The 24241-nt window shown below is 38.6% G+C and overlaps 5 protein-coding genes across 10 annotated transcripts in view; 2 read left to right on the forward strand and 3 right to left on the reverse strand.

Moving 5' to 3' along the window:
• The first annotated feature begins 1963 nt into the window (after positions 1–1963).
• On the forward strand, positions 1964–2700 carry Saysd1 (SAYSVFN motif domain containing 1). The gene is made up of 2 exons (XM_076894673.1): positions 1964–2166; positions 2377–2700. The coding sequence occupies exons 1-2, from the start codon at positions 2002–2004 to the stop codon at positions 2698–2700; spliced, it is 489 nt and encodes a 162-aa protein (XP_076750788.1). The 5' UTR covers positions 1964–2001.
• On the reverse strand, positions 2308–4695 carry LOC143423380 (uncharacterized). Its single transcript, XM_076894660.1, has 7 exons — positions 4418–4695; positions 4188–4324; positions 3888–4109; positions 3643–3824; positions 3380–3572; positions 3233–3314; positions 2308–3151 (listed from the first exon to the last, which is right to left on the reverse strand). Exons 1-7 carry the CDS (start codon positions 4693–4695, stop codon positions 2950–2952), a joined length of 1296 nt encoding a protein of 431 aa, XP_076750775.1. The 3' UTR covers positions 2308–2949.
• A 2665-nt stretch (positions 4696–7360) lies between these two features.
• Positions 7361–8363, forward strand: LOC143428039 (uncharacterized). The gene is made up of 5 exons (XM_076902660.1): positions 7361–7525; positions 7587–7721; positions 7794–7964; positions 8045–8230; positions 8313–8363. Exons 1-5 carry the CDS (start codon positions 7361–7363, stop codon positions 8361–8363), a joined length of 708 nt encoding a protein of 235 aa, XP_076758775.1.
• Positions 8364–8954: 591 nt separating this feature from the next.
• On the reverse strand, positions 8955–15346 carry LOC143430276 (uncharacterized). Of its 4 annotated transcripts, none has more exons than XM_076906424.1 (6): positions 14656–15314; positions 14244–14580; positions 14030–14170; positions 13897–13956; positions 13769–13833; positions 8955–10167 (listed from the first exon to the last, which is right to left on the reverse strand). In XM_076906424.1, exons 2-6 carry the CDS (start codon positions 14574–14576, stop codon positions 9042–9044), a joined length of 1725 nt encoding a protein of 574 aa, XP_076762539.1. In that variant the 5' UTR covers positions 14577–14580; positions 14656–15314; the 3' UTR covers positions 8955–9041. The 4 variants fall into 4 exon arrangements, with proteins under 4 accessions (XP_076762539.1, XP_076762799.1, XP_076762629.1 ...); XM_076906684.1 differs by having other exon boundaries at positions 10059–11069; positions 14656–15342; XM_076906514.1 differs by lacking the exon at positions 8955–10167 and adding an exon at positions 10943–12144 and having other exon boundaries at positions 14656–15346.
• Positions 15347–18108: 2762 nt separating this feature from the next.
• Ttll5 (Tubulin tyrosine ligase-like 5) overlaps positions 18109–24241 on the reverse strand; it is a 29790-nt gene continuing 23657 nt past the window's right edge. For all 3 annotated transcript variants that reach the window (XM_076900534.1, XM_076900527.1, XM_076900543.1), the window contains 11 exons: positions 22246–22352; positions 21700–21913; positions 21040–21296; positions 20730–20929; positions 20428–20657; positions 20161–20356; positions 19912–20077; positions 19693–19833; positions 19464–19614; positions 19227–19393; positions 18109–19127 (listed from right to left, as the gene is read on the reverse strand). In XM_076900534.1, the coding sequence (XP_076756649.1) occupies positions 18905–19127; positions 19227–19393; positions 19464–19614; positions 19693–19833; positions 19912–20077; positions 20161–20356; positions 20428–20657; positions 20730–20929; positions 21040–21296; positions 21700–21913; positions 22246–22352 (2052 nt within the window). In that variant the 3' untranslated portion in view covers positions 18109–18904. The remainder of the gene's footprint in view (positions 19128–19226; positions 19394–19463; positions 19615–19692; positions 19834–19911; positions 20078–20160; positions 20357–20427; positions 20658–20729; positions 20930–21039; positions 21297–21699; positions 21914–22245; positions 22353–24241) is intronic.

The raw sequence follows: 24241 nt of genomic DNA on the forward strand, positions 1-24241 counted from the left end.
GCGAACGTTCCCTAAGCGATGTACGAGCAAAAAGTTCGCATAATTATTAATATTTTCTACAGCTTTTTGTACGTTTTATTTGTATCCAAAGTTTTTGGTCAAGTCCACGTGATACATTTATCCGATGCGTCATATTATATCTACGTTGGTATTTGTTAATCGTTTTATCTTCCATAAACTTTAACTCTCGGATCTGGTGCTCTAAAAAAATATAATTTTGAAAAATTCAGTCTATAAAATGATCGATAACGCGCGAATGAAAGTACCTGCGATTCCATCAGCTGATCGAAGCGCCTCTTAGTTAAATCGTACGTGACCAAAAGCATGGCCCCACAAATGGTCGACATTAAGTTAGCAGAGATGCCTCTGTAAAAACCGAGTGGACCATCCTTTTTTAAGATAATACTGACCTACCGGTGTTACGACAAACCGTTATCGATGAAACGTGACTCGGATTCTCAATCTTAAAACACTTAAATTGTTTCATGCTCTTTTACCGACCACCTGCCGTATCGACATGTAACTTTTGGTACCACGTCCACTCCAAAGCATTTTCTGTCTGGATATCGTGTCCAGGGGATAGGTCATCGCAATCGCGGTTATAGATGACGATTGAGCAAGGATCAGGGACACGAGGAACGGTGGATTTACCGCTTGAGAATCTCCCGCAAATTTGCTCGCGTATATTCGTTTACCAAGCGTGTAAATACCAAAGTAAATGGACCTACAAAGTTAATTCCATATTAGCATACTATAAATGAACCATTTGCATTTCTTTGTCGAATGAAACATTTAAAATAGTGGGGAGTTGTTGGCGACAAACTTGAAAGTAATACAAAGTGCAAAGCGTTTACGAATCTTCATCCTTCCGTTTATCAGAACAATGAAGAATTCAGTCGAATGTTTTTCCTTTACAAAATCACGATTGATACGAGTATACTCGTTGATATATCGAGTGTATATTGGTTCTCTAAACCTGTACAGAGAGAGGCCACAAGCCGCAGTGGATATCCCTTGATAAAAGCCTCTGTACCCGTCGCTTTTATAGACTTTACTCAAACAGTCCCTCAAACCGTAAAATTCCCTCTTGATCATCTTGCTGTCGCCAAGGTCTACGGATATTCGAGTGTTGCAGAAGTTCAGGGGGTAAAGGAGCGCGCTGGAAGTGAGGCCGACAGCGCCTCCGGTCAGAAATGGCAGGACGACGTGACTGTGAACCGTCCTCGTTTCAATAATCTGCGTAACACTATGCAATGTTTACGCGTGTAATATTGAGAAACGACGCGCAAATCTCTAATGTAAACTGATAACCATTTCTGCGCACCTTCCGGAATGCTTCGTAGTACAAGTCGTAAAATGAGAAATTAATTGCCTGCGTTGGAAAGTATCGGCCAACGTTGAGCAAGTTTCCACGCCACAGGGACAAGAATCCTTGCTCGCGTGGTATTCGAACGAGCGCGTTAAAGAAGCCAGAATAGGCTGTTCGTTCGGATTTTCCGATCTGACGGCTACTTGCCTGCGTCTGCAATATTAATTTAACCCTCTCCAGCGGCGCGAACACAGTTTTGAACACGATCGCCAAGATCCCGGAAATAACGAACGCGGCACTGAAATCAATGGTGCCGCGTAATCGAGAGTCCGATCCATTTAATAATTTAATATCGGTCACGATGTCGGATTCTCTCGAACCTCCCATCATTTTCGTCATTGATCTAAACTCGTTCCAAGCATCTTTTTTAATTAACACGATCTATGAGATCGTACAGTTTGACATAACGCGACTTGTCTGGCTGCACGTGATAATTTTATACGCGTGGATCTATGTTAAGCGAACTTCGCTCGATCAATTTCGCACGTATATCGATAATTGCAAATAGATTTTACCGATACAATCCGAATGCGATAGACGACGAATTATTTTACAAAATGATTATATCGATAATTGCAAACAGCCTTGCTGAAGCCTGATTGTTAAGATAAAAGTGAATATTTACATCCGGTATGAGTGGAAGTAGCATAAAAGATAGGCTCGATGCTTACAGACGTCAGAAACGCAAGGTAGAAATGACAGAGTCGATTAAAAATGCAATTCAAACCGTCTTACCATGGAGTGGAAATAAATCTGATGTTGATTCGTCGATTGTGACACCGTTGAACCGTATTGAGGTAAGGTTATGTTAAACGTGACGTGTATTTCTGTACAATGCACTGGAATGTTGTGATTGTAGTTATAGGAAGGCGCATCTATACAGTGTCAATGATATGATATAAGAGACATTGAAATAAATACGGTTGTTATACAAAAGCTAATTGAAATATTATTTATTGCAAAATGTATATAATAGATCGGTAAGAGTAAAAACTGAAAGCTTGCAGGATGACCTGGATGCGGAGAGCAACTGTTCAAATGATAGCGTAGACCAATCGCAATGTACGGTACTCAGAATAATACCGTATCTACTGTATTTTCTTCTTTGGGTTACCTTGTACGTAATTGCAATTGAATACGAATTCGGAGCTGTATATTTTGTTCTATCTACATTGATATTTATTTGGTTCAATACTCGGTCTAAACCGAAAAAGCCAGGTGAACTTAGCGCCTACTCTGTATTTAATCCGGATTGTAAAGCTATCGACGGAACGCTTGATGCTTCACAATTTGAGAGAGAGATAAGATTCGGCATGGGAACATTACATTAATTTAAATTGTAAACTGTTTACATCGATCTAATTTATCACAGGCAAGAATAATACATGTTTTGTACTTGTATGCGTATAAATGTGTGTCTGTGTGTAATTTATAACAATATGCAAATGAAAAATAGGAACTCCTAAGTAAAAAAATTCAGCAAAGTTTGTGGTAAAAGTGTTCGGTGGCAATCACGGATGTTACCACGGTCACTTGAAAAGACAATTTTATATCTAGACCTTTCGTGCTCTTATATTTTCCTACCGATCTTGTAAAAACTGTATAGTATTTTCGTAACACTTTACCATCTCGTTCATATACATTAAGATTGTGTTATATGATCTGCGATTTAATCTAAAAAATTCTATCCAGTCGGTTCTAGATTGATATTGTTTATCAGAACATAAGAGGACTCTATCCAAGTCCATCATAAAATCATTTAATATTCTTATATCAAGAACGCTGAAACATAAAAGGAGGATCCAATTTTTTATATTTTTGAAAAATTCTAATATGTAAATATTAAATTTAAAGACTACATACCCAATGTTGTCGATTATATCAATTTTTCCATTAAAAATTTTAATATTAATTAATAATTTATCCAGAGTCTGTTGTAACTTTTCTAGAAAAGATTTAAAAATATAATTTTATTTAATGTTATAAAAACTAAACCGTCCACATATTTACCTTTAACTTCCAACAATTCTGTACCATTTATAGATTTCATTACTTTATAAGCAGTTTCATTAAAGTAACGTGGGTTCCATTTTACAATTAAGCATTCAGAAAGCTTCCAAATAGCATGACCAAGAATTTGTGTTAAAGTTATTTTACGTAACTCTTTCTCATGATGATTTTCATTGTATGTAATATTGTTATTCTAAAAATTTATAAAAATAAATGTAATACAAACTGTTATACAAACATTTACATTCATCGCTATTGTTTACCATAAAGGATAATACTGCATGAGGTATGCCCAGAGCAAGCCGGGAAGATGAGACATTATAAAGAATGCTCTTCAAGTATAATAATTGATTATTATAGGAGTACCAATCTTTTACAATGGCAGCTGACTCTAAAACCATAGATTGCACTATGTCTGATCCGGAAACAATAAAAGGGCCATTACCTGCAATCAATCGTGTGATGAATTAGCAATTGATGATCTTTCACTTTTTTGATGGTAACAAACCTTGTAAAGCTTGATGATGCACTACAATGTAAGCCACAATTCTATGAGGCATCAAGCTGGATAGTATTCTTGTGCAAGGATTCGTGGGTCCCGAGAATAAACAGAAAACGAGAGTCCTGCGAGGATTCCACGTGTACTCTCTTTGAATTTTATTGAACACTTTTGCCAATTGTAAAACGACACCAACACCTTCACCGCTGGCCGACAAAACCACGAACCTGTCTGAACATTTAAAAGCGAGTGAAACACTGCCATTATTTTCGAACGTGATCGATATAAAAAAAGAAAAGTTGATTTCACCAGGTTCTCTGGATCCTCGTGCGGTTGCCACGATATACGATTGACGTTGGATAACTTCTTGTACGAGCGATAAATTCGACAAGACACCGTTCACGCGACGCACTTCGTTCTCGTTCAAATCGAGAGATTCCCATTTCCTATTTGACGAATCATTTAAGAATAGTATCAAACCTTAGGTGAAAAGCAGAGAATCGTCGAATCAAGGACTAAAGGGTTGAGAATAAGCGTACGTGTCGAAATCAGGATCAAGAGGTGCTCTTTCTAGTTGCTCGAGCAGCAAATGTTGAAGATGCTCGGTACTCTCCAATCCATTTCCCGCTAACTCGAGACGCTTTCTTTCCGCACGAAAATCTATGGCCCTTTGCGTGGCAAAACGGCCGAAGAAAAATCCGCCCAGCAGTGATAGAAAGCCGATGGAAAATATCAGCGAGAAACACATACGTTTCGTCACGAATTCACTTGACTCGCTAAGCCCACGGGCCATTTGAAAGCTAAGAACCCGCTGCATATTGACAATCTTGCGGAAACACTTTTAAATAATTCAACAAGTAATTAAAGTCATACTTTATTTAGCAGCTCCCTCTTCCTCGCGGTGTGAAACAATAACTGATCGGGAAAAGTTAAAAAGGAAAGAAAGGAGGCTGCTACACTTGTTCGTAAAACAATGGAGATGATCATTCATCGAAATTAGCTAATACAAAAGAGAGCCAACGCTTTGCGTAAAGTTACTGTTTTGAAGTAATTTGCTATCGATCAAAGAACTATGGAAATGGTGGTAGTTATAGCCGTCATGGAGCAAATGGAATTCATTTTAAAGTAAAACACGTTTAAGAAAAAAGTAATCCTTCGTTGAAATTCGGTATTCCCACAATAGAAATTCCCATGACCGTCCTTTCCTCTCCGGTCGACCACGTACTTTAACACTGCGTGGGATAAGACTGATATATTTGTCAGTCCGTCTCGTCGGCTTTCCACCTCTCTGCGGACGGTTCGATTATTATATCCTCAATAGACATGTGCGAATAAAATCGGAAGTAGAACTTACAAATTAATAACTATAAGAATATCGAGTACACGCGTTCCTTTTACAGCCAATTAATAATCTTTCTGCTAATAGAAAATGTATTGCTTTTCTCATTATACTATGTATACTTATACGTACGTGTTTGTACTAAAAAATTAATTTTATCTACATTCATTACACGCATGCTTTAAGCGATACAAATATTAACGAGCTGTAATTACTTAAGAGCGTTGGTAATCGGACAACCCTTACGATGCGGTTCGAAATACTTGGAAACGTTCGCGCGAGTTCCACCATCAATAACGAGGTGGACAATCGTTCGTCCAAATACGTTAGCGCACGCTTCTTTTCTCTAGCGAAAAACTAAAGTAACACGAATCTCATAAACGATATTTATAATCGTAACACCTTGTTCGCGGTGTTTGCGTCGTGGAGCTTATTTCGAGCAATAATACGGTGACTGTGTATCGCTTATAAATAGTTTTGGGTGTATTACGTGCACGTGCAAGGTTGTTTTAACTATAGATGCGCTGTTTCAAACTTGAATTATCCAAAAACACTTATCCAGCTACGATGTTCGTTTATTTTCACCGTCAAGGAAAAAGAGAAAGAGTCGCGAGAATGTATGTAAGCTACATGTTGCATTATGTACACTTTTATGCATAAACTTTTCAGCTATATGTATATCATTGCACTAATATTTCTCTTTGCTCCATAAAAATATACAAATTCGCGAGAGAGTTTAGTTTATTAACAGATCCTCTATTGTTAACACTTGTCGATAACAAGCCGAGCCAAACACACAGCAAGTCACATAACACTTCCAAAACCACCAGCGTATCACGGTGATATCACCAGGATTACACGTATTTAAATGCACCAGAACAGCACGCGGTGCTGTTCCACTGCTGATACTTCCTGCTAATGGCGTTCATTCAGGAATTTTGTATATTTCAATAGTTTTATTGTAATTTATTTTATATTTCCCGCTTTAGGGATAAGAAAGAGAAAGATATATGAAAGATCTGTAAGAAAGAGTGAGATAGTTGATATGGACTCTACTCTGGAACCCCTGGCGCCATCTCTATAAAAAGTGCTCAAACTGGTCGCACAGCGTTATCGACAGTGAAGTGAACTGCTGACGGTGGTGGCGCCATCTCTTGGAGTAACTCTGAAACTATTAGTTGATTAATTCAGAATTACTCCAACAGATGGCGTCACCGCTGTCAGTAGTTCACTTCACTGTCGATAACGCTGTGCGACCAGTTTGAGCACTTTTCACAGAGATGGCGCCAGAGGTTCCAGAGTAGAGTCCGTATCACCTGTCTCACTCTTTCTTATAGCTATTTTTATATATCTTTCTCTCTCTTTTGTCTCCAAAGCGGGAAATGTAGATGGCTATAGAAGTAATGTCGCGCGGTGCAATCGGGAGACATACGTGAAACGATGAAATGAACAAATGCTGCCTTCGAAACGAGAGAAATCTTGTCGTTTCAAACAAACATGTCAATAATAAATCTGTTTGAGCGAAGAACATACAAAGCTTCCTTTCTTTTTGCGTATTAAATATATAAGAAATTAGGATGGTGCTCGATTTGCGTTCGAACGAAATCCGATATTTCTAATTCCAATTATTATATGTATAAAGGTTCCTCTGAACATTATACGTGTCCTTAAAACACGTGTTTTGTCTTATGTCCTCTAAAATATTTTATTTACGAGATGAGTCATCGTATCGCGAAGTATTGTCAAACGACCTTTACGTCTTTGTTTTTTTACGACCGATTCGTAAAAATTATAATTTTTAGTTTGAAGAAAATACGTAAACAAGAGAGAAGTTTGCAAAAAAATGATTGCAAGATTATTATCGCTTTACTTTATCGATTATATTATAACTTATACGATTATAATCGCTTTAACTTGTTTCTTTTTTTTTAAATTATATTCCTTTTACTTTGAATGGATTTAACGGAGCTCCCTCTAGTTGTAATTCCGTTGTAGCACCTCGCGTGAGATAACTCAGTCATATGGTAGTGTTCGCGCGTAAACTGTGATGTTCATTTAAAATGTGAGCATTTTCTATTAATTGTTTAAACGAACCATTGCTTATGTACTTAAGCAATTCGATACGTTATTTTAGAGTCGAAGTATGTTCTCGTTAGACGCGTACAAAATATGTCCGTACGATAAAACCCATAGAATTCGCGAAAGCAAGTTCATTTATCACACTGTGCGATGTCGCAAAAATTATCCCGTGAAGAAGGAACAATTTTCATTTAACGCGTTTCCTGTGATCGACCAAGCATCTATCAAGGTAAGAATAACACATAAAAAATTACACGCGTATTTAAAATTGATAATAAATTCAATTACAGAGTCAGGAGACATGCACAACAGATGAAACTATAAAGAATGAACAACATGATTTAAAACCATCACGTAAATTAGGAACAGTGCCATTGGAAACAGTTAACAGTCTGTGTGTTTCTATAATGAAGGATTGGAAAGAGGTTTTGAGTGCACTTTTTTTTTTTTTATTTTAGTAATTACGCACGATTTTTGTATACTTTTTGCCATTGAAGGAAAATGTACCAACATATGACCCATGGAAGAATACAGAGAACAGAAATATCATACGGTGCTTGATAGGTGCAACAAAGGCTGAAAAAGTAAAATTTAAATTAGCAGAGCGACAAAGAATACTAAAGCTTAAAAACAAACACCTGTTGTCTGCTAATTCGAGAAGGAAGTTTGTAAGTCTTCACACGCTCCTGGCTCTTTAACTAGCCCGTTATAAACACATAGATCTTACTCTGTATTTTCTCTGCGTTAGAAACGTAAATGCAAACTGAAGATGAGCAGAAATATTATGTATCTAACGCAAGATTTGAGGCGGTTAAATTTAGAGGATTTTGATACTTTGTTGCAAAGTATTGACATTAAAAGACTATGCATAGGCGATGATAAAGAAAATAAGAAAGTTTCGAAACAGATACATGTAGCAGAAGTCGTTGATAAGGTAAAAAAATAAAAATATTACATTAAATTTAAGGGAAAAATTAAGTTGCCGAAGTAAATACATATAAGCAATTATTTTCCAGACATTGGTGGAAAAATTCACAGACTTGATGCTGTATCAATTGAAAATATAACTTTGTTAAAAAAGAATTAAATCTTATGCATTTGTCGACATTTTTATATCAGTTTTAAAAGTTATATTACATAAGAAAATGAGTTTATGTTTTTATACCTTTTGAGATTCTTTTGTTTTAATTTGTTCAATAAATTCAGCAAGACCCATATTATTGAAATGAGAAAAAACCAAATGGATGATTTATTTTATACACGTATCTTCCACTTTATATAAAAATTGTATAAATTATAAAATTGATATTTACTGTGTGCAATGTTCATTATCACAGCAATAAGATTTGTAATATCCAATATTGAGGTATTTCTGTTAATAATGATGCACAATAAAAAATTGCAACCTATAAAGTAAGAAAAACGTTCTAATTACAAAATAAATTATAATTTCTTATATTCTCATTTGGTCACATTATCTTATAATCTTTAAAAAATTTAAACCCTTAATGTATTCAACGCAGATACCACTACCAGCTAAATATTCAATGAGATACATTGCAATATATATCGTAACGTAATTTAATTGTTTCTCATTAGTCCATATTTCCGAGATCGATCTTTATACAATATAAAAAAACCTGATATAACGAATAAAATACACACATCTAACTGTACATTTTATTTTGTATAATGTCCGTACAAAATTCTTTTTAAGGCAATAATTACTTTTAATGATCTGCGCGTCAATTATTACTTCCCAATAATTCCTCTAACAACCATGAAGATGCTTCTTTATGGTGCTGTTTTATGTGATTTCTCAGGTATCGTTTCTGACCAAACTTCATACCGCATTTACAATCGAACGGCTTTTCTACGTTATGTATCGCACGATGTCGCACGACCTCTCCCTTCACAGAGAACGTTTTCCCACAAATTTCACAGGCGAATGCTTTGATGCCCGTGTGCGTAGTCTCGTGATGAGTCAGTCTCTGTCTACTTCTGAAATGTTTCCCGCAATATGAACATTTATGAGGCTTGTAATCGGTATGTACACGATTGTGAATGTAAATCGAATTCAACGTGCGAAACATCTTTGGACAGTGTTCACAGGCGTATGGACGTTCACCGGTATGAATTCTTCTATGGTCATCCTTCGCTCCTTTGTTCGCGAACGCTCGACCACAAATGTCGCAAGCATACTTTTTTAATCCTTCGTGGACGTCCCTTATGTGCCTGGCCAGGTCTTGCTCGATCCGATACGACTTCCCGCATAAATCACATTTACAGGGTCGTTTATCAGAATGGACACGAATATGGCGTAAAAATCCCCGTTTCGTAAATATAACTTTCTTACACGTATCGCATTTGTAAGAGACACGGTCGTTGATTATCTGCTTCGCTTTATTTACAAGCTCCGTTTCGTCTGGATTTTGAACTCGATTCACATCGGAATGTCTGTTTATATGCTTTTTCAGCTCGGATTTCTTCATGAAATTTCTCTCGCATAAATTACAAGTATAAAACGGAAGTTTCTCAATAATTACCACAGAAGTTTTCTCGCTATTCTCCTCTTCCTTTCCCTTTCTGTTCTCGCGCTCTAAAATCTCAGCTTTAGTCTCGTTGTAATTGTTACTATGCGTCGACATGTGCTCCTCGAACTTTTTCTCTTGGCATTGATACATCAGCTTACAATATTGACAATAATGCATCTCCACTTCGTGCACGATGTTCATATGATTTATAAAATGTTTCATCTCTACAAAGACGATTTCACATTGACTGCACTGGACATACTCTACTTCCTCGGCATTTATATTTTCGCTTTCGATCGTTGATATTCGCGTAACGTCACAAGACTCGGCCTTCCACCTGTAAAATAAACATTCCGATATCATGCCACCGAATGCGAATTCACTTTATGCAAATTCTTCCTGTGACTCTTCAAGTACCGCTCCTGGCTGAACCTCGCATCGCATATGGAACAAACGTACAACTTTTGATTACTATGAACACGTTTATGACGACTAATACAGCCCTTGCTGCGGAACTGTTTCCCACAGACATCGCAAGAGTAAGGTTTCTGTTCGGTATGAGTAAAAATATGCTTATCTAATTCCTGCTTTCTTTTAAAGCTTTGATCGCACAAGGAGCATTCGTGCGGCAAGATTTTCGAATGGAACGATTTGTGAACGTGCAGAGATGCCTTCTGTTTGAACGACTTCCCACATGTTTCGCAAACATGGGGCCTTTCTCCTGTATGAGTCCTCCTGTGCTCGTCCCGCGAAGCTTTCGACGCCAAACCTCGGCCGCATATATCGCAGGCGAACTTCTTTATCCCCGCGTGAACGTCACGCACGTGCCTGTTCAAGCCAGACGCCGAGCGAAAGCTTTTCCCGCAGACGTGACACGTAAACGGTTTCTCACCGGTATGGGTGTTTCGGTGAATTAGAAAATTGTACGACGTCGAAAGTATCTTTTCGCAGTCGTGACATTTATAATACGTGTATCCATTTACCGCCACTTTTGAACGAGCTAGCTCATTGCGTTGTTCTACGGTTCGTTTCGACGAGTATGCGCGTTTCTTATATTTTCTTTCAGAAACAACCCCCGAGTCGCCTTTTAATTCTGTCTCTCGTTTCTCGTTAACGCCGCAGTCGGTCTCTGAAAGCACTTGCATCTCTAAATTGTTATTTCGTCTTTCTGTATGTTTATCGCCACACGAAACGCTTGGCTCGTGTTGCGCATCGATCTCGCCGACTCGAAACTTACACCTGAAAAGAGAGGTTTCTCCATTACTTCACAGAAGCCACGAACGGGCTCGTATTATGATTAATTTTTTTATGATTAATTAAATAGCGTTTCTGTCGGAACGAGTGATCGCATTCCGTACACTGCCACGGTTTATCGTCGAAGTGGATTAAACGGTGACGCTTCAGCTCGTGTTTTATGCGAAAACATCGGCCACATATATCGCACGCGTGTGGCTTCTCGCCTGTATGCTTAGTCATGTGTAACATCAGCGGTGGTCTCGTGCGAAAGTTCTGATCGCAGTAATTACACTTGAAAGGGAAAACGTCAGTGTGGGTGCGATTGTGCACGAACAGAGACGCCTTCTGCTTGAACGTTTTCCCGCAAACGTTGCAAATGTACGGCCGTTCGCCAGTGTGAATGCGTTTATGATCCTCGACGCTACGTTTCGTCGAGAACGTTCGCCCGCAAATGTCGCACGGGAAGTTCTTTATACCAGCATGCGTATCTCGCAGATGCCTCGCCAACCCCTGATTCACGCGGAACTGTTTGCCGCAGAGATGGCACGTGTACGGTCGTTCCCCAGTGTGTATTCGTACGTGCCAGGTATACGTGTACGGCGAATAGAGATTTTTGCCACATTCGTTGCAGTGATAATAAACCTTACCATCGACTTCCATCTTGGCGCGCATTACTGCCTCCAGATCCTTCAATTTTTTATTCTTCTTTCCGGTAATCTCCGGATGTGACTCCATTAAATGTATTTCCAGCAGCCTTTTCTGTTTGCCTGTATAATCGCAGTACATGCACGCATGCGTTTCTAATCTCTTTCGTTTACATCTCTGAAATAATTCCCAATCTTTTCGATCCTCCTTCATACTATTATCTTCTTTTTCCTTTGAATCTTTCCCGTTTAGTATACTTTGCTCGCAAAAGTTCTCACTCCTCTTCCCGATATTACTTTCGGTTAAACTTTCACATTTCAACGTACATTGCATTAAACCATTGTCGTTAGTGTTTTCTTTTTTAGTTTTTTTAGCATTCGTTCGTTGCCACGAGCAGTATGCCGCGAAGGATTTCTTCTGAGGTAGACCAAACCTGGAAAAATAACAAATGTACCAGATTTGAGTGTTTTTTCGGCCTGTTCGTATATTCTGAGAGTTATCTGTGTTGAGAAAAAGAATGATAACATTGCACAATTAGCATGCTCGTAAAGTTTCTATGTGTCTGCTTTTAAGGTGATTGTTCAAGTAACGTTTCTGTCGGAAAGCGAGTCCACACTTCACGCACACGAACGGTTTATTGTCAGAGTGAATTAGCTTATGCCTAACGAGTTCCGATTTCACTCGAAATCTTTTCGAGCACACATCGCAACCATAATTCTTCTCTCCTGTGTGAGTGGTCACATGGGCTAGCATCTCCTGTCTTCTGCGGAACTTTTTAGTGCAGTACGAACACGGATGCGGAAATTCGTCTGTATGTAATTTACTATGAATGTACAAGGAAGCTTTCGATTTGAATGTTTTTCCGCACGAGTCGCATATGTAAGGCCTTTCTCCTGTATGCGTTCTGCGATGGTCTTCTCGCGTAGCTTTCGATGCAAACGATTTACCGCATATATCGCACGTGAAGTTTTTTAATTTCGCGTGTACGTCTTTCAAGTGCCTGGAAAGGCCACCAGAGTCCCTAAATTGCTTTCCGCAGACGTGACAAGTAAACGGCCTCTCGTCTGTGTGTATTCTCCCGTGTCTCAAATAAGAATCCTTTAACTTGAAGCACTTTCCACACTCGTCGCACTGATACGATTCTTGAACATCGATGGTAGCCTTACTCTTCGTATGCTCGCAGGAATCTTTCGACTCTTTCGTATCACCCGTACAAAGTTTACATTTCCCTTTGATCTTTTTACTTCCAGCTTTTGCGCTCGACGGATCTGTTTGTCTGTAGGTCTCATCGTCCAGTTTCAGTTTTGTTAAATTGTCTGAATTATATATTTGCGAAACCTCTTCTTTTATTATAGCATCATTGTTTTGTAGCTGGTCGGATATTATAGCGGGTTGGTCAATCGTCGAATTCATGACGGTAATCCACACCGAATCGCAATCTCCATTGTCTGTAGGCTTTCTTTCTTGCAGGTGATACTTTTTTCTGTGTGCCTTCCGAAATACATTCTGCGTATCTAGGAACACCTTAAACGGTGTCCGCATGATACTGGACCTGCAAAATAGTCAATACTTGACTCCAGATTTGCAGCTATACGATGTGGGAGATTGTTCTTGTTCAATCCAATTATCAATCGGCACTTGAGAAAGTGATTATCTTTCTTGATAATCCTTAAAGTCTAACTCTTGTTATGTCATAGCCACACACGCATACATTTTCATTTTCTCAGTACATCTGTACAGATCGCTCGCAACAATCTCTTTTGTGCAACTACATGTAATCGTTTAGATTAAAAGAAATCGCAGTAATCCTTCTTTCATGCTCCAAATTCAAATAGTCAATAGATAAAGTGTTCTTTAAAAGTACTTGTTTCGTTTGTGTTACAAAATTTCTTTATCCGTCCCGTATTTATTATCGAAATTAATTTGATAGAAATTTTAATTACTGTATTCAATATTATGTTGTAGAGGGCATATTTTCTGCACGTTCAAATACACTTTTTGCATAGCTCCAATGTATCAATAGTTTTCGTAGTTTCTTTAAATAAAATTTCATTTACCTGTCTGAATCATTAACGGCTAATTCCCCAGATACTTCGTTCTTTATGGTTTCTTGCTGCTGCTGCTACAATTAAAAAAACGATTTGACGGTACATGTAAAAATTAGCTATCCTACCGATACACTTACAAGAGATTCTGTTATGGATACAGATGTATCGTGTGTAGAAGTTTCTAGTCCATCAGAAGCCTAAAAAATTTATGCATTTAAAATCAACTTCTATCGGAAACATTAAACGGTACAGTTGTATCCTTGTACATACTTGTTTATCTTGCAACGCATCTTGCATTTCTAACAATCTTCTCTCTGCATTCAGGCAACCCTCTAACAGCTCGTGCCATGCTAACAATGTAGCAGCACAATGATAACACAGTTGCAATGGAAGTGTGTCGTTTTCTGATATCTATAATTAAAAAAATTATTTGCATAAATCGCACGCTGATAAGAATTGTACAGAATGACAAGTAGATACATACGTGTAGAGGTAGATACTTATGTATTTTATTACATAAATCATGCTGCAAGCCTTCTCCCTCAAATATCGGAATCAAATGATCGCTAGTATTAGCGCAAACTCTACATAAATTGGACCAAGAGAACTGTTCATCGGACTGTGTTACAATCGACTCCTCGTTTGAAACTTCCATCGTACTTTGCTGTTCGCTTTCAACATCTGTGACCACAAAAAATTCTCCTTCTTCGCCTTCCAACTCATTACGCGTAGTTTCGTTGACCATGTTCTTCACAGTTTGGATCAAGATCGAATCCTCTCCGCATGACTCCAACATAACAGAATTTTCAGGTTCCATTCTAGCTGGAATCGTCGAGCTAGCATTAAAGATACGATTCTATCGATGTTCCATCACGATTTTGTGACGATATACTTACGGAAAAATGATAATATCACAGAAGACGGTTACGCACGACTTTTACAAAAATTCAGACGCAATACTTTTTTAATTTTCCATGCATGCATCAACGAAAGGGAACGAATTACAAATCAAATTCTCGTGTCAGAACCTCATTTCTCCTAAATATCACGAGAACTCTTAAATTAGATCGTTTAATCATTCAGTACGTTATTTTCCTGCGATCTTTACTATCATTATTCCCGTTTTACTTGGTAATTTATGTCCATCCGTTACGTTCATCATTTAAAAGAAGAATCCATTGAATTTCTTTTGTTAGCGACCAGCGTCAGAAATGTTTACAAATTTGTAACACTTTGCGCGTCATTTTCGCGCCGACAAATTTCGTTGCACAACCAACAAAAAAGCTAGAAACAGAATATCATTACGTGTTTGTAACGATACGTAGTGCACGAGGCTCGTTCAATTAACCATGTTCTGGTCAAGGTTTACTTTGTAACTCCGACAATTTCTTAAATCTCACGTCACTTTATCGGACATGATAATTCGAAGAAATTGGAACAAGTCTTCGCAGAGAAGCCGACAGAAAGTATCATTCCGACATAATATTCACTATTCCACTAGCTAGGGAAAACATGGAGGAATATACTCGACTTGAGCGCTAACTAGCGGTGAACTCGTAGAACCAAGAAGAGCGTTTCGCTCGCTATTCGAATTCTTCTTCTCGTACAAATTCTACATTCTTGGTTGTGACAGAATTGAAGGCCTAAAATTCGTGTCCTGGTTTATTGCGTTTTATTTCTCGAATACTCCTGAACTTGAAGATAATTTTATACAATGCGAAAATATGTATGTACATCATAGAATCGATGCTCTTCGATAATATTTAAATATTTAAGTTCTAAGAAAAGATTGCACATACATACACGCACACACGCTCGCACATACATAAAATACTCGGCCATGTAACAAGATGGATTTCAACAGCGATAAGCTTGCATGAATGCAATTTTCTTTCACGTTCAATATTTTTTTTTTCCTTTCAACCAACATCACGATATTGTTATATTTCCGAGTAATGATTGTATCATTTTTATACGATGATTGTAATAAAATAGTTGTACATAGCGATTATTTTTTTTTTTTACAATATTTTATTCATAGTAAATGCAGTAAGCTGACTAGTAAAATTTTACAAATCACAGGTAGGAAGGGAGTGTTGTATACGCAACACAGAGGTATGTAATAACAATTTCCTTTTTTTATGTATTTACATCTGCCGACTCCGTCGTTCCCGACAATTTTACTATTGCTTCGATTTAACACTCCTCTCTAATTAAGGCTTACGAGTAGCCGCGCTAGAACTGGCCAACAAAACTTACTGCACCAAGCTTGGAAAGTAAAACTTGAATGATTAATAAACGAGTTCTTATCTTGTTACCCACGAAATCGATATCTATAGCTTTCAAGCACTTATCGATCATGCACTTATTATAACGTAACAAACAACTTGTATCACAAAATACACGGATACAGAAAGCGGTTGATTTAAATATAAATAATTCCGAACATTTAAGTACAATAACGATACGTTAATTATATACCTTCCATACTGTATTAAGAAGTCTCGTAAGTAATCATTGCCTTCCCTCGATTTTGCGTAAATTTAACTTAGATTTCTCTCCTAAGGTGTCGGACTTATCACGCTAGCGTTCTACGAAACAAAACAGTATATTTAAGTAACTATGAACACTGTGAAATTATTTCTTTTCTTTTTTTTGCTTCTTTCGTCGTTGAAACAGAATAATAATTATTGATAATCTTAAGAGGTAAGTGAACCGTTGTGCATTTTCCATTATACACGAGTTACGTTTCGGGTACATAAAGCGAGTCTATTATCTTTAAATGAAATGGCCTACGATATAAAAATATATTACAATCGTAAAAAGAAAAGAAAAAGATATGTTACAAAATAATGGCAGTATGCACTATTTCGTGTGTAATAATCTTGATTTAGGGTACCAAGCATCTTATACGTTTAAAATGGACGCAAATGTCGAACATGGGATCGATATGGTTGTGTGATTTTTGAGAAACATCCTGTATCTTCTGGTATAACAGGCTGATACAATATTCGACCAACGAAACACACTGCGTATTTTGTATAGAAAAAGAAATACATTAAACGAGATAAAAATAATATCTTCAATTTAGGTAAATATATTAATTTGTTAAATTACGATTGAAATCTATACGAAATAATACTCGCGCAGATTTCTATATGAATAACAGAGATACGCGTTATATTATAGATAAATAAGAATCAATAAGGGAACAGGAAAAGTGCGATCGAACACGATGAAACGAACATGATCAACACGCATTTAGAACCAGATTATTAAACCTACTCGTTGTATAATTTTTGTTTTAAATAGATGCGTAAAACTTCAAGAAGCAAACATTTATAGCGCACAGCTTAAACTAATTACAAGGTGTCGCACTATGAATACAATTATGCGATAACAATTATTCTTTCTTGCTTCGATGAACATAGTATAGTTTTCTTTGTGCTTAGCAAGGGATAATGTTAAGATCTTCGTCTCATGTGAGATCAACTCACTGCGATAACATGTTATAATATCGAATGCCATTGAGTTAAGGATGCTGCGCTCAACTTATATCCGCGTCGGCGTGTATATATGCAATCGTATCACAGCAAACGAGTTGAATTCGTGTCTATCAATATCTCGTATTTCGACCTAGTAAACGCAGTATGGAAAGAAAAACGCAATTTCTCTATATTTAGTCGCGTGCGATATTTATAAAGCCTGTTAAATGCGAATCACGTTACATTCATTGGAAGAATAAGCTGCAAATCTTTTTATTAAATACTGACGGCATTGCGTGGATGGACAAGACCTATACGATTTTAATTCAATGGATTGGTACCTGCCAACCGTGTCGACAAACATTTCCCATTTTCCATTTAGCAAACCATACATCGTAAATATGAATTTACCACGTCGTGATAAATAATCGTGACAAATAGCCTTTCAAATTGTATACGTGTCACGTAACGTTTATCAGGCGCGTTGTTACCGAGTCGAGACTCAAATCATTGCTCGAGCATATGTACCGCTATTATTATACAAAATGTGTCTTATACTTTAAGACGAGTCGACATCGAATTAGTTAATCTTTCGCATCTCATTGCACTTTGAAAACAATTAGTCTCGAGAAAATTCTTAAAACAAGTTCTTCTTTATGTACTATGAGGTCGAAAACGCTTAATTCGTTGAATGTTTGTATAGGAATTTTTAAATTACTATATCTTACGTCTAATCTCTAGATCTTTCATGGACGAATTTCAATTCTATGATAAAGCATTGTCAGATAAAGTTACAATGAATAACGAATAATTGTAAAAAAAAAAACACATGCCAATTGTCGATGTTTTTGCCTTCGTATTTGACTAGACGTAGGAAGGCATCTAACATAAGTTCGTACAGGTAAACATATTTCTTTTAATCGAATAAAAATATAACTCAAATAGGAACATCTCTCATAAAACCGTACAAAATGATAAATAATGACTAAGATATCTCTTAAATTTATGGTAACAAAACTTATGTTGTAACTAAGTGAAATAAATCGTTGATATCAACTGAAGAAAATTACGTGATTTTGTTTCAAGTGAATCTGCTATATAGGCCGATAACGTGCATCCGTCAAAATTTATTCCTTAACTGTTTATTTTTGTTCTCTCTTCCTCTCTCTTTCCTTCTTTATCTTCAAAACAGCTCAATTTTATTGACCGTCTGTTTCGTACAATAAAATTCGTGAGAATTAAACCCGTAAGTTTTTCCTTTAAGATTATTTCCTATCTACCTTCGATGAATCTTTGCTGGTAAAGATTAGTTCAACGATAAAATCTTAAATCAGTAATGTGAGAATATGAAATCGCCTGCAAAGATTGAGAAAACTTCTTCAAGAAGAACCGAGATATTTATCCGTTGGGAATATCGTGACAACGAACTTTTGTTTTCTACCTTAGAATATAATCAGCAAAGATCGAAGCGCTTTTCAAGCGTACCAAAAAATATTAGTTTCGTGACGGTTCTCTGTGCTATATTTATGTGGGAAATGTTCAGATTATATTATACGCATGCGTGGATGATTGTCCACTTGTACTGGGAAGTCCTAGAGTAGCCGTACACGGTACTTTATAACGAGCAAACGTATCTATAACAAATATTCACAGATTATAACTAGGTACGCGCAGCTTTTAGAGGCCTAGTGATTGACGATTGATTACATTTGCATTGTTCGCTGGTTGCGGCGTTAGAATAGACGCGAGACGTAATGTGAGGCAAGGATCCCAATAAATTAGGACCCGGCAGGTTGCCTGCGAAACCGCTTCTTCCCAAAAAACTGTGAGCGCACTTGTATAGCCTTGTTTGTAGAATCAATATATCGTCGAGATCTTGCTCGCTATTTGATAAGTGAACCGTACGGTTAAAACAAGTACTGTATACCGTTGGCATTAAATGTAGATTTGAAAATGAAAGCTAACGATGTACGTAGACTTACCTCGCCGCGGCTAAAAATTTTTGGAAAAGCCGATTGGGAACAGTGCGTGGACGGTCGACTGTATCCGCGTATAGATCTGTTTCGCGATTGTACATGTGTAAGAAGTCTGAAAGTTGTTTAGCCGTAATGGCTGCACGGTCTTTATCGCTCAATTTACTACTTGGTAACTGTATATAAAAATAATTTTATTAGAACGTATAAAAATTAAGATAACGTATAGCGTGTTACGCAACTTACGGTAAAAAAGAATGGTGTCCTTAAATTACTAGCCGACTGCTGAAGGAATTTCATCACAAGATCACAACAGGCTGGGTCGGCATTGGGCTGTGATATCTTGCGCAATATATGTCCTAAGTATAAACCGAAGGCCTTTCTAGCTTCTCCTGGACTGAAAAGACCCGTACGATTATACTATACATATATAATTACGATTATTTAGGTATTCATAATAAATCACGAAACAAACCTGAGTCGATTTCCCTCGTGCATAGATTGAACTACTTGACTTTTATATTTGTGCTTATCCGTGTCCATATTTTCTTTACTACTGCCACGATCTAAGCTCTGCTTGTGCCCTTTTACTAAAGCTCTCTCGTATCTTTCATACCTGAAATGAGTTACACCAATTTGTATACCATTATTTAGAGGTAGGGTTTGTACCATTTTTTTATCTTCACAAAAGTACCTGGATAGTCTGTCCAGAGTTACTTCGGGGATAATAAAGTCAGTGGTGCGACTAGCCGCGGGGAATAATTGCTCGTGTAACATTAAATTATGGTTGGTGTTAATTTGATGCGGGACTCTACCTGGCCCTAAGGGGTCTGAAACTATGGGTATTCCAGTAGTTGAATCTGTAAATACAAAAAGATTACACGAGACCGTAAATTAACGTAACAATCATAGTACAAAAAAAAGGTTATCTTCCAATGTTTACCTAAATACTGCGAGTACATCTCCCACGACTTTGGACTTGGAAATATACGAACGAATCCTCCTCGTCGTTCGAACTGCGCTTTTGCGGATGCCACTATTCGCTGTTGCTCCGGCGTTAATCCTGATTTATTTATATTGCTTTTGCTGGCGTTCTTCTTTCTTTGCGATAACGTCTCAGCTGAGTGTACTCTTCTACACTAAAGACAGCAATCACTTTACGTCTACTTTATAAAACTGTGACTCACTGTTTCATTAAGAAGAGGCTTACGTTAATTATCCGTTTAGTGGCAGTCACCGTGGTTCGGTTCGGATGCGTGGTCTGAGGCCGCAACATCGGATCGACGGCAGGTATGCCAACCAGAGTAAACAGATCGGCTATCAACGCCGATTTTAATCTAACATCGAGAGGCGAATCGCAGCCCAACGACGGCGTCAAGTTCACTTCCAGCAGCCACGGCTTTAATGTGTCGTCGATTAAAATATCAAATCCAAACAATTCTAAAATGACAGAGAATTAAGTGACTGATTAAAGGACGCCATAGATGTAATCAAACGAGAGACAAGAATTACCGAAACATGCATCGGGATGTTTCACAAATTGTTTGATACCGCTGACAATTCCAGACGCGGTTGCAAGAATAGACTTTATTATAATATCTTCTATGCGCTGCATGAGCAACTCCGTATCCTGTCCAATCGAGCGTAAGTGCCTGAGCAACGCTGACAAGGTCCATTTGTGACCTACATCCTCCGCGTCCGGATCTTCGCTTCTGCAAGAGAATTCAAAAACAATTAGGAGCAATTCACCGTAAGACGAGGCGCGTACCGCGTAGCAAAAAAAAAAAAGAAAAAGAAACGAAACAGAAACGATCCTGCTTACTTCACGTAATCCACGTGGAATTTGTTGATGCTATAATTGCACAGATGCATGCAAGGGTTCCAGATATACTGATTGCCGCCATCGTACTTCACCGTGGCGAATCTCACTAAACCCTCTTCGTACAGGTAGATCAACAACGGATCGTAATTCGTGACGGCTACGTACAGTCGTAAGTCGCATTTATGCCCGTCTACCAGAAGCGGATTGTTTATGTACTGTGCAACGATCACTGATTCGTCCGTAAGAATTTTCTCAGGCTGCAAGCACAAAACGTGCACCGTTCGAGATCAGTAATTACGGATATACTCGATACACGTAACAGAATTCGAGTAAAAAGTATTGGCTACGATTCTCATCGAGCTTTTCAAATCGAATTCTACCGTAAAAGAAGATTATCCGGCAATCTACACGCGTTCATATTTTTCTAGATACAAATAATAGAATCTAATTTCACTAAACGTTTATCTCATTCCCTAAACATTCTATGTACCGATACACGAACATACACAGTCTGTTATCGATAACGCTTTGCAATGACTACGGGGAGTCCCCCTTATCAAAATATCGAGCACGGATTACTTTTACTGGCTGTGTTGTGAAAACGAACATGCGATGCAGGCCACGTTGTCTAAACTCATACTTAGAAATTATTATGCTCACACTGTTAACAATGTAAATGCCGCGTCCGCGGGAACTGGCTTTCGGTTTGACAATCCAGGGCCCGCGATACCTGAAATGGGCTGTGAGCAATTCCCTCGACTCGCTGGGTAGCAGAAACGTCTGCGGAATGAAATCCAGATTTCGTAGCCCCTTGCTGCGTTGCATCGCCTCGATGTTCTTGTACAGACGATCTTTCCGAGTGATTTCGTACGATCTGCGACAGAATAATCGACGCTGAACATCTCCGTCCATCCGTGGTTAACGTAGAAACAAAATTTTAACATTATTTTCATAATACTATGGATTCATAAAATTCTGAAATCGCTGGTCTTGGAACCCAAAACGTTTACACTGCTTCGCAGCAAAAATCCGCGATACATTAATATCGTTATCACCATTCCAGTGTGTCACGCGATAAATACGCGCAGCGCGTATCTTTGATTGCTCGCAATGCGTTTCATGTATCCGCGCGTTCCCTTGACTCGGAATTCCACAATTTCCGTAGAGGCGGTACGTTTGTTTCCCTTCGCAGACGTTTCTACGCACCTTGGAAAATGGTTCACTTTCTGGTGGGGCATTAAATTCCGCAACACGTCTGGCTTCGGGTGATTTCCCATCCACAGGATGTTGAAGTCCGCCTCGTTTATGGGGACCTGAAAAACGGGCACAGATAAATAACTACAAGTCACGATCGTTCTAATAACCATATTTATTTTGCCTCTTTACGCAGCTTCTGATGGTATCACGTGCCTCGTGCGTAAGCAGAAGCCGGCGAGTCAAATTTAAGAGAACGTGGAAGTTAGAAACGGTTTTAATATTCGAGATGCATTGTCATTCGCACGTATCGTCTTCGTCGACCTTGCGGTCACTTTTCGTAAGAAGAGTATGTATATTTGTATATATATGTACGTCTACGCGGAGAGACTGCTAATCGTGGAAGTAGACGCGGCGGCGGTGATAACAGCGAGAAATCACGAATACGGTAGCGTTCCAGGGTCCTTACCATAAATGTATATTCGATTTCACTTTTTTCGCGCAGCTCATATTTCGTTCGCCTCGAGACGAGTGCAATTTCGCTCGCGGAAGAGCTTTCGAGCGTCAGGCACGTTAAGAAGAAACACGCGTCTCGAAAAGGTAGAGTCCGTTCCAGACGTTCGAAAATAATAGAAATCTAGAGTCCCGCGTGGACGAGTAATTCCTTTAACGATGCTCGTTAGCCTTTAATCATCTCGTCCGCATGCACGCGATGCTTTCGACGTATTCCTTCTGCCGCGTATAATAGCCGGCTTTTTACCACGGCGTTTGGCGTAACGAGATTTAAGCCCGTACCGAGCGAGTTTAATTAACGATTTCGCTTTAATTAGGATCGAACAATCGATCGTAGAGAAGATCGCGTACACATTAACGGACCCTCGATTCCGATTATTCTGACCATTGTAATTTCTAATACCATCACTCTAATACTATCTCCAATTAAGAACAAAATAAAAATAGAGACACAAATGTACAGTTTCTACCGTTTCAAGAGTTTTACAGGTTGGCCTCCACGCCCTTCGCAATGACTCGCTGCAATTCCCAAGCCAGATCGTTCAGCATGGAACGAACATTAGCAGTTTTCGCGCAAACGACCATAAAATCGCCTGGGACTCGTCGAATGAGTCACACCGGTAGTTTCCCTGGCCCGAAATCTAGCCAACGCACGACATCGTGTTCGAAACTCGATCGTATTCCGAGTAACGAGCCCAAACGGACTCGTTGGCAATGCCTCTCCTTTCGATCGCGAGCAATAGATCGGCGAACTTCCTGGTCTTTGCACTGGTCTGACACACACCTGTTACCTCGTACGCGAATAGGTAAATTAAGCGCACAGGTGTCAGAGCACGGTAACCTGTCCGAATTGGAGCAGAGCCTAGACTTTCTATGGCAATGATCTATGCAAATTAATCGAATCGGCGTTTAGCCTTCTTTGCTATACATTCGGACTTGGCAATGACGGTTTAATGGGTTGTGACTACTTTCTTTCGTAGCGGTCAGGTAGACGCATACAGGGTGTCTCCAAAAACCGCGTCGATCGAAGGTCTACACGGCCTAATCTATTCTGAACAAGGTTACACAAGATCGTAAACGAAGTCTACAGGTTTCTACGCTGTTCGAGTGTAGAGACGTCGACGCAACCTCGTCCGCTTAATTAGCGTTCGATTTCACGTGAAAACGTGAACAATCGACCGAAGTTACGAGCGATGTTTGCGCAGAGCAGACAGCGTAATGGCGCCACGCGCGTTTGCGTATGATGACCCAAAACATTGATAAAGAACGATCGACGATTGCGAGCACGTGATCCACCGCGAATGTGGATCGTATCAATTGACTTCAACGAAGATCAGACTCATCGTAATTCAATACTGTTGTCTTCACGGCCTGTTTGGTGACAACCGAGCCCAGGTTTTACCATAGATTGACGCAATCGTCGGTTCTACGAAATCGTCGCCCCTCGACCTTTCGTTGCTCGTTACCGGAATGAGAAAGACGAACGAAACGTTTG

Source organism: Xylocopa sonorina, chromosome 1 (genome assembly GCF_050948175.1).
Source record: "Xylocopa sonorina isolate GNS202 chromosome 1, iyXylSono1_principal, whole genome shotgun sequence".
Taxonomy (NCBI): Eukaryota; Metazoa; Arthropoda; class Insecta; order Hymenoptera; family Apidae; genus Xylocopa; species Xylocopa sonorina.

Bases quoted from the DNA above. Each gene is read 5' to 3' on its own strand.
- Saysd1 (XM_076894673.1), top strand. From the start codon at position 2,002: ATGAGTGGAAGTAGCATAAAAGATAGGCTCGATGCTTACAGACGTCAG. The intron at 2,167-2,376 runs GTAAGGTTATGT...GAAAGCTTGCAG, and splicing joins CACCGTTGAACCGTATTGAG to GATGACCTGGATGCGGAGAG.
- LOC143423380 (XM_076894660.1), bottom strand. From the start codon at position 4,695: ATGCAGCGGGTTCTTAGCTTTCAAATGGCCCGTGGGCTTAGCGAGTCA. The intron at 4,110-4,187 runs GTGAAATCAACT...TTAAATGTTCAG, and splicing joins ACGAGGATCCAGAGAACCTG to ACAGGTTCGTGGTTTTGTCG. The intron at 3,152-3,232 runs GTATGTAGTCTT...TTTATGTTTCAG, and splicing joins GATATAATCGACAACATTGG to CGTTCTTGATATAAGAATAT.
- LOC143428039 (XM_076902660.1), top strand. From the start codon at position 7,361: ATGTTCTCGTTAGACGCGTACAAAATATGTCCGTACGATAAAACCCAT. The intron at 7,965-8,044 runs GTAAGTCTTCAC...TCTCTGCGTTAG, and splicing joins CTAATTCGAGAAGGAAGTTT to AAACGTAAATGCAAACTGAA. The intron at 8,231-8,312 runs GTAAAAAAATAA...ATTATTTTCCAG, and splicing joins TAGCAGAAGTCGTTGATAAG to ACATTGGTGGAAAAATTCAC.
- LOC143430276 (XM_076906424.1), bottom strand. From the start codon at position 14,576: ATGGAACCTGAAAATTCTGTTATGTTGGAGTCATGCGGAGAGGATTCG. The intron at 13,957-14,029 runs GTATGTACAAGG...TAAATTTTTTAG, and splicing joins ATGCGTTGCAAGATAAACAA to GCTTCTGATGGACTAGAAAC. The intron at 13,834-13,896 runs GTAAGTGTATCG...TTTTAATTGTAG, and splicing joins TATCCATAACAGAATCTCTT to CAGCAGCAGCAAGAAACCAT.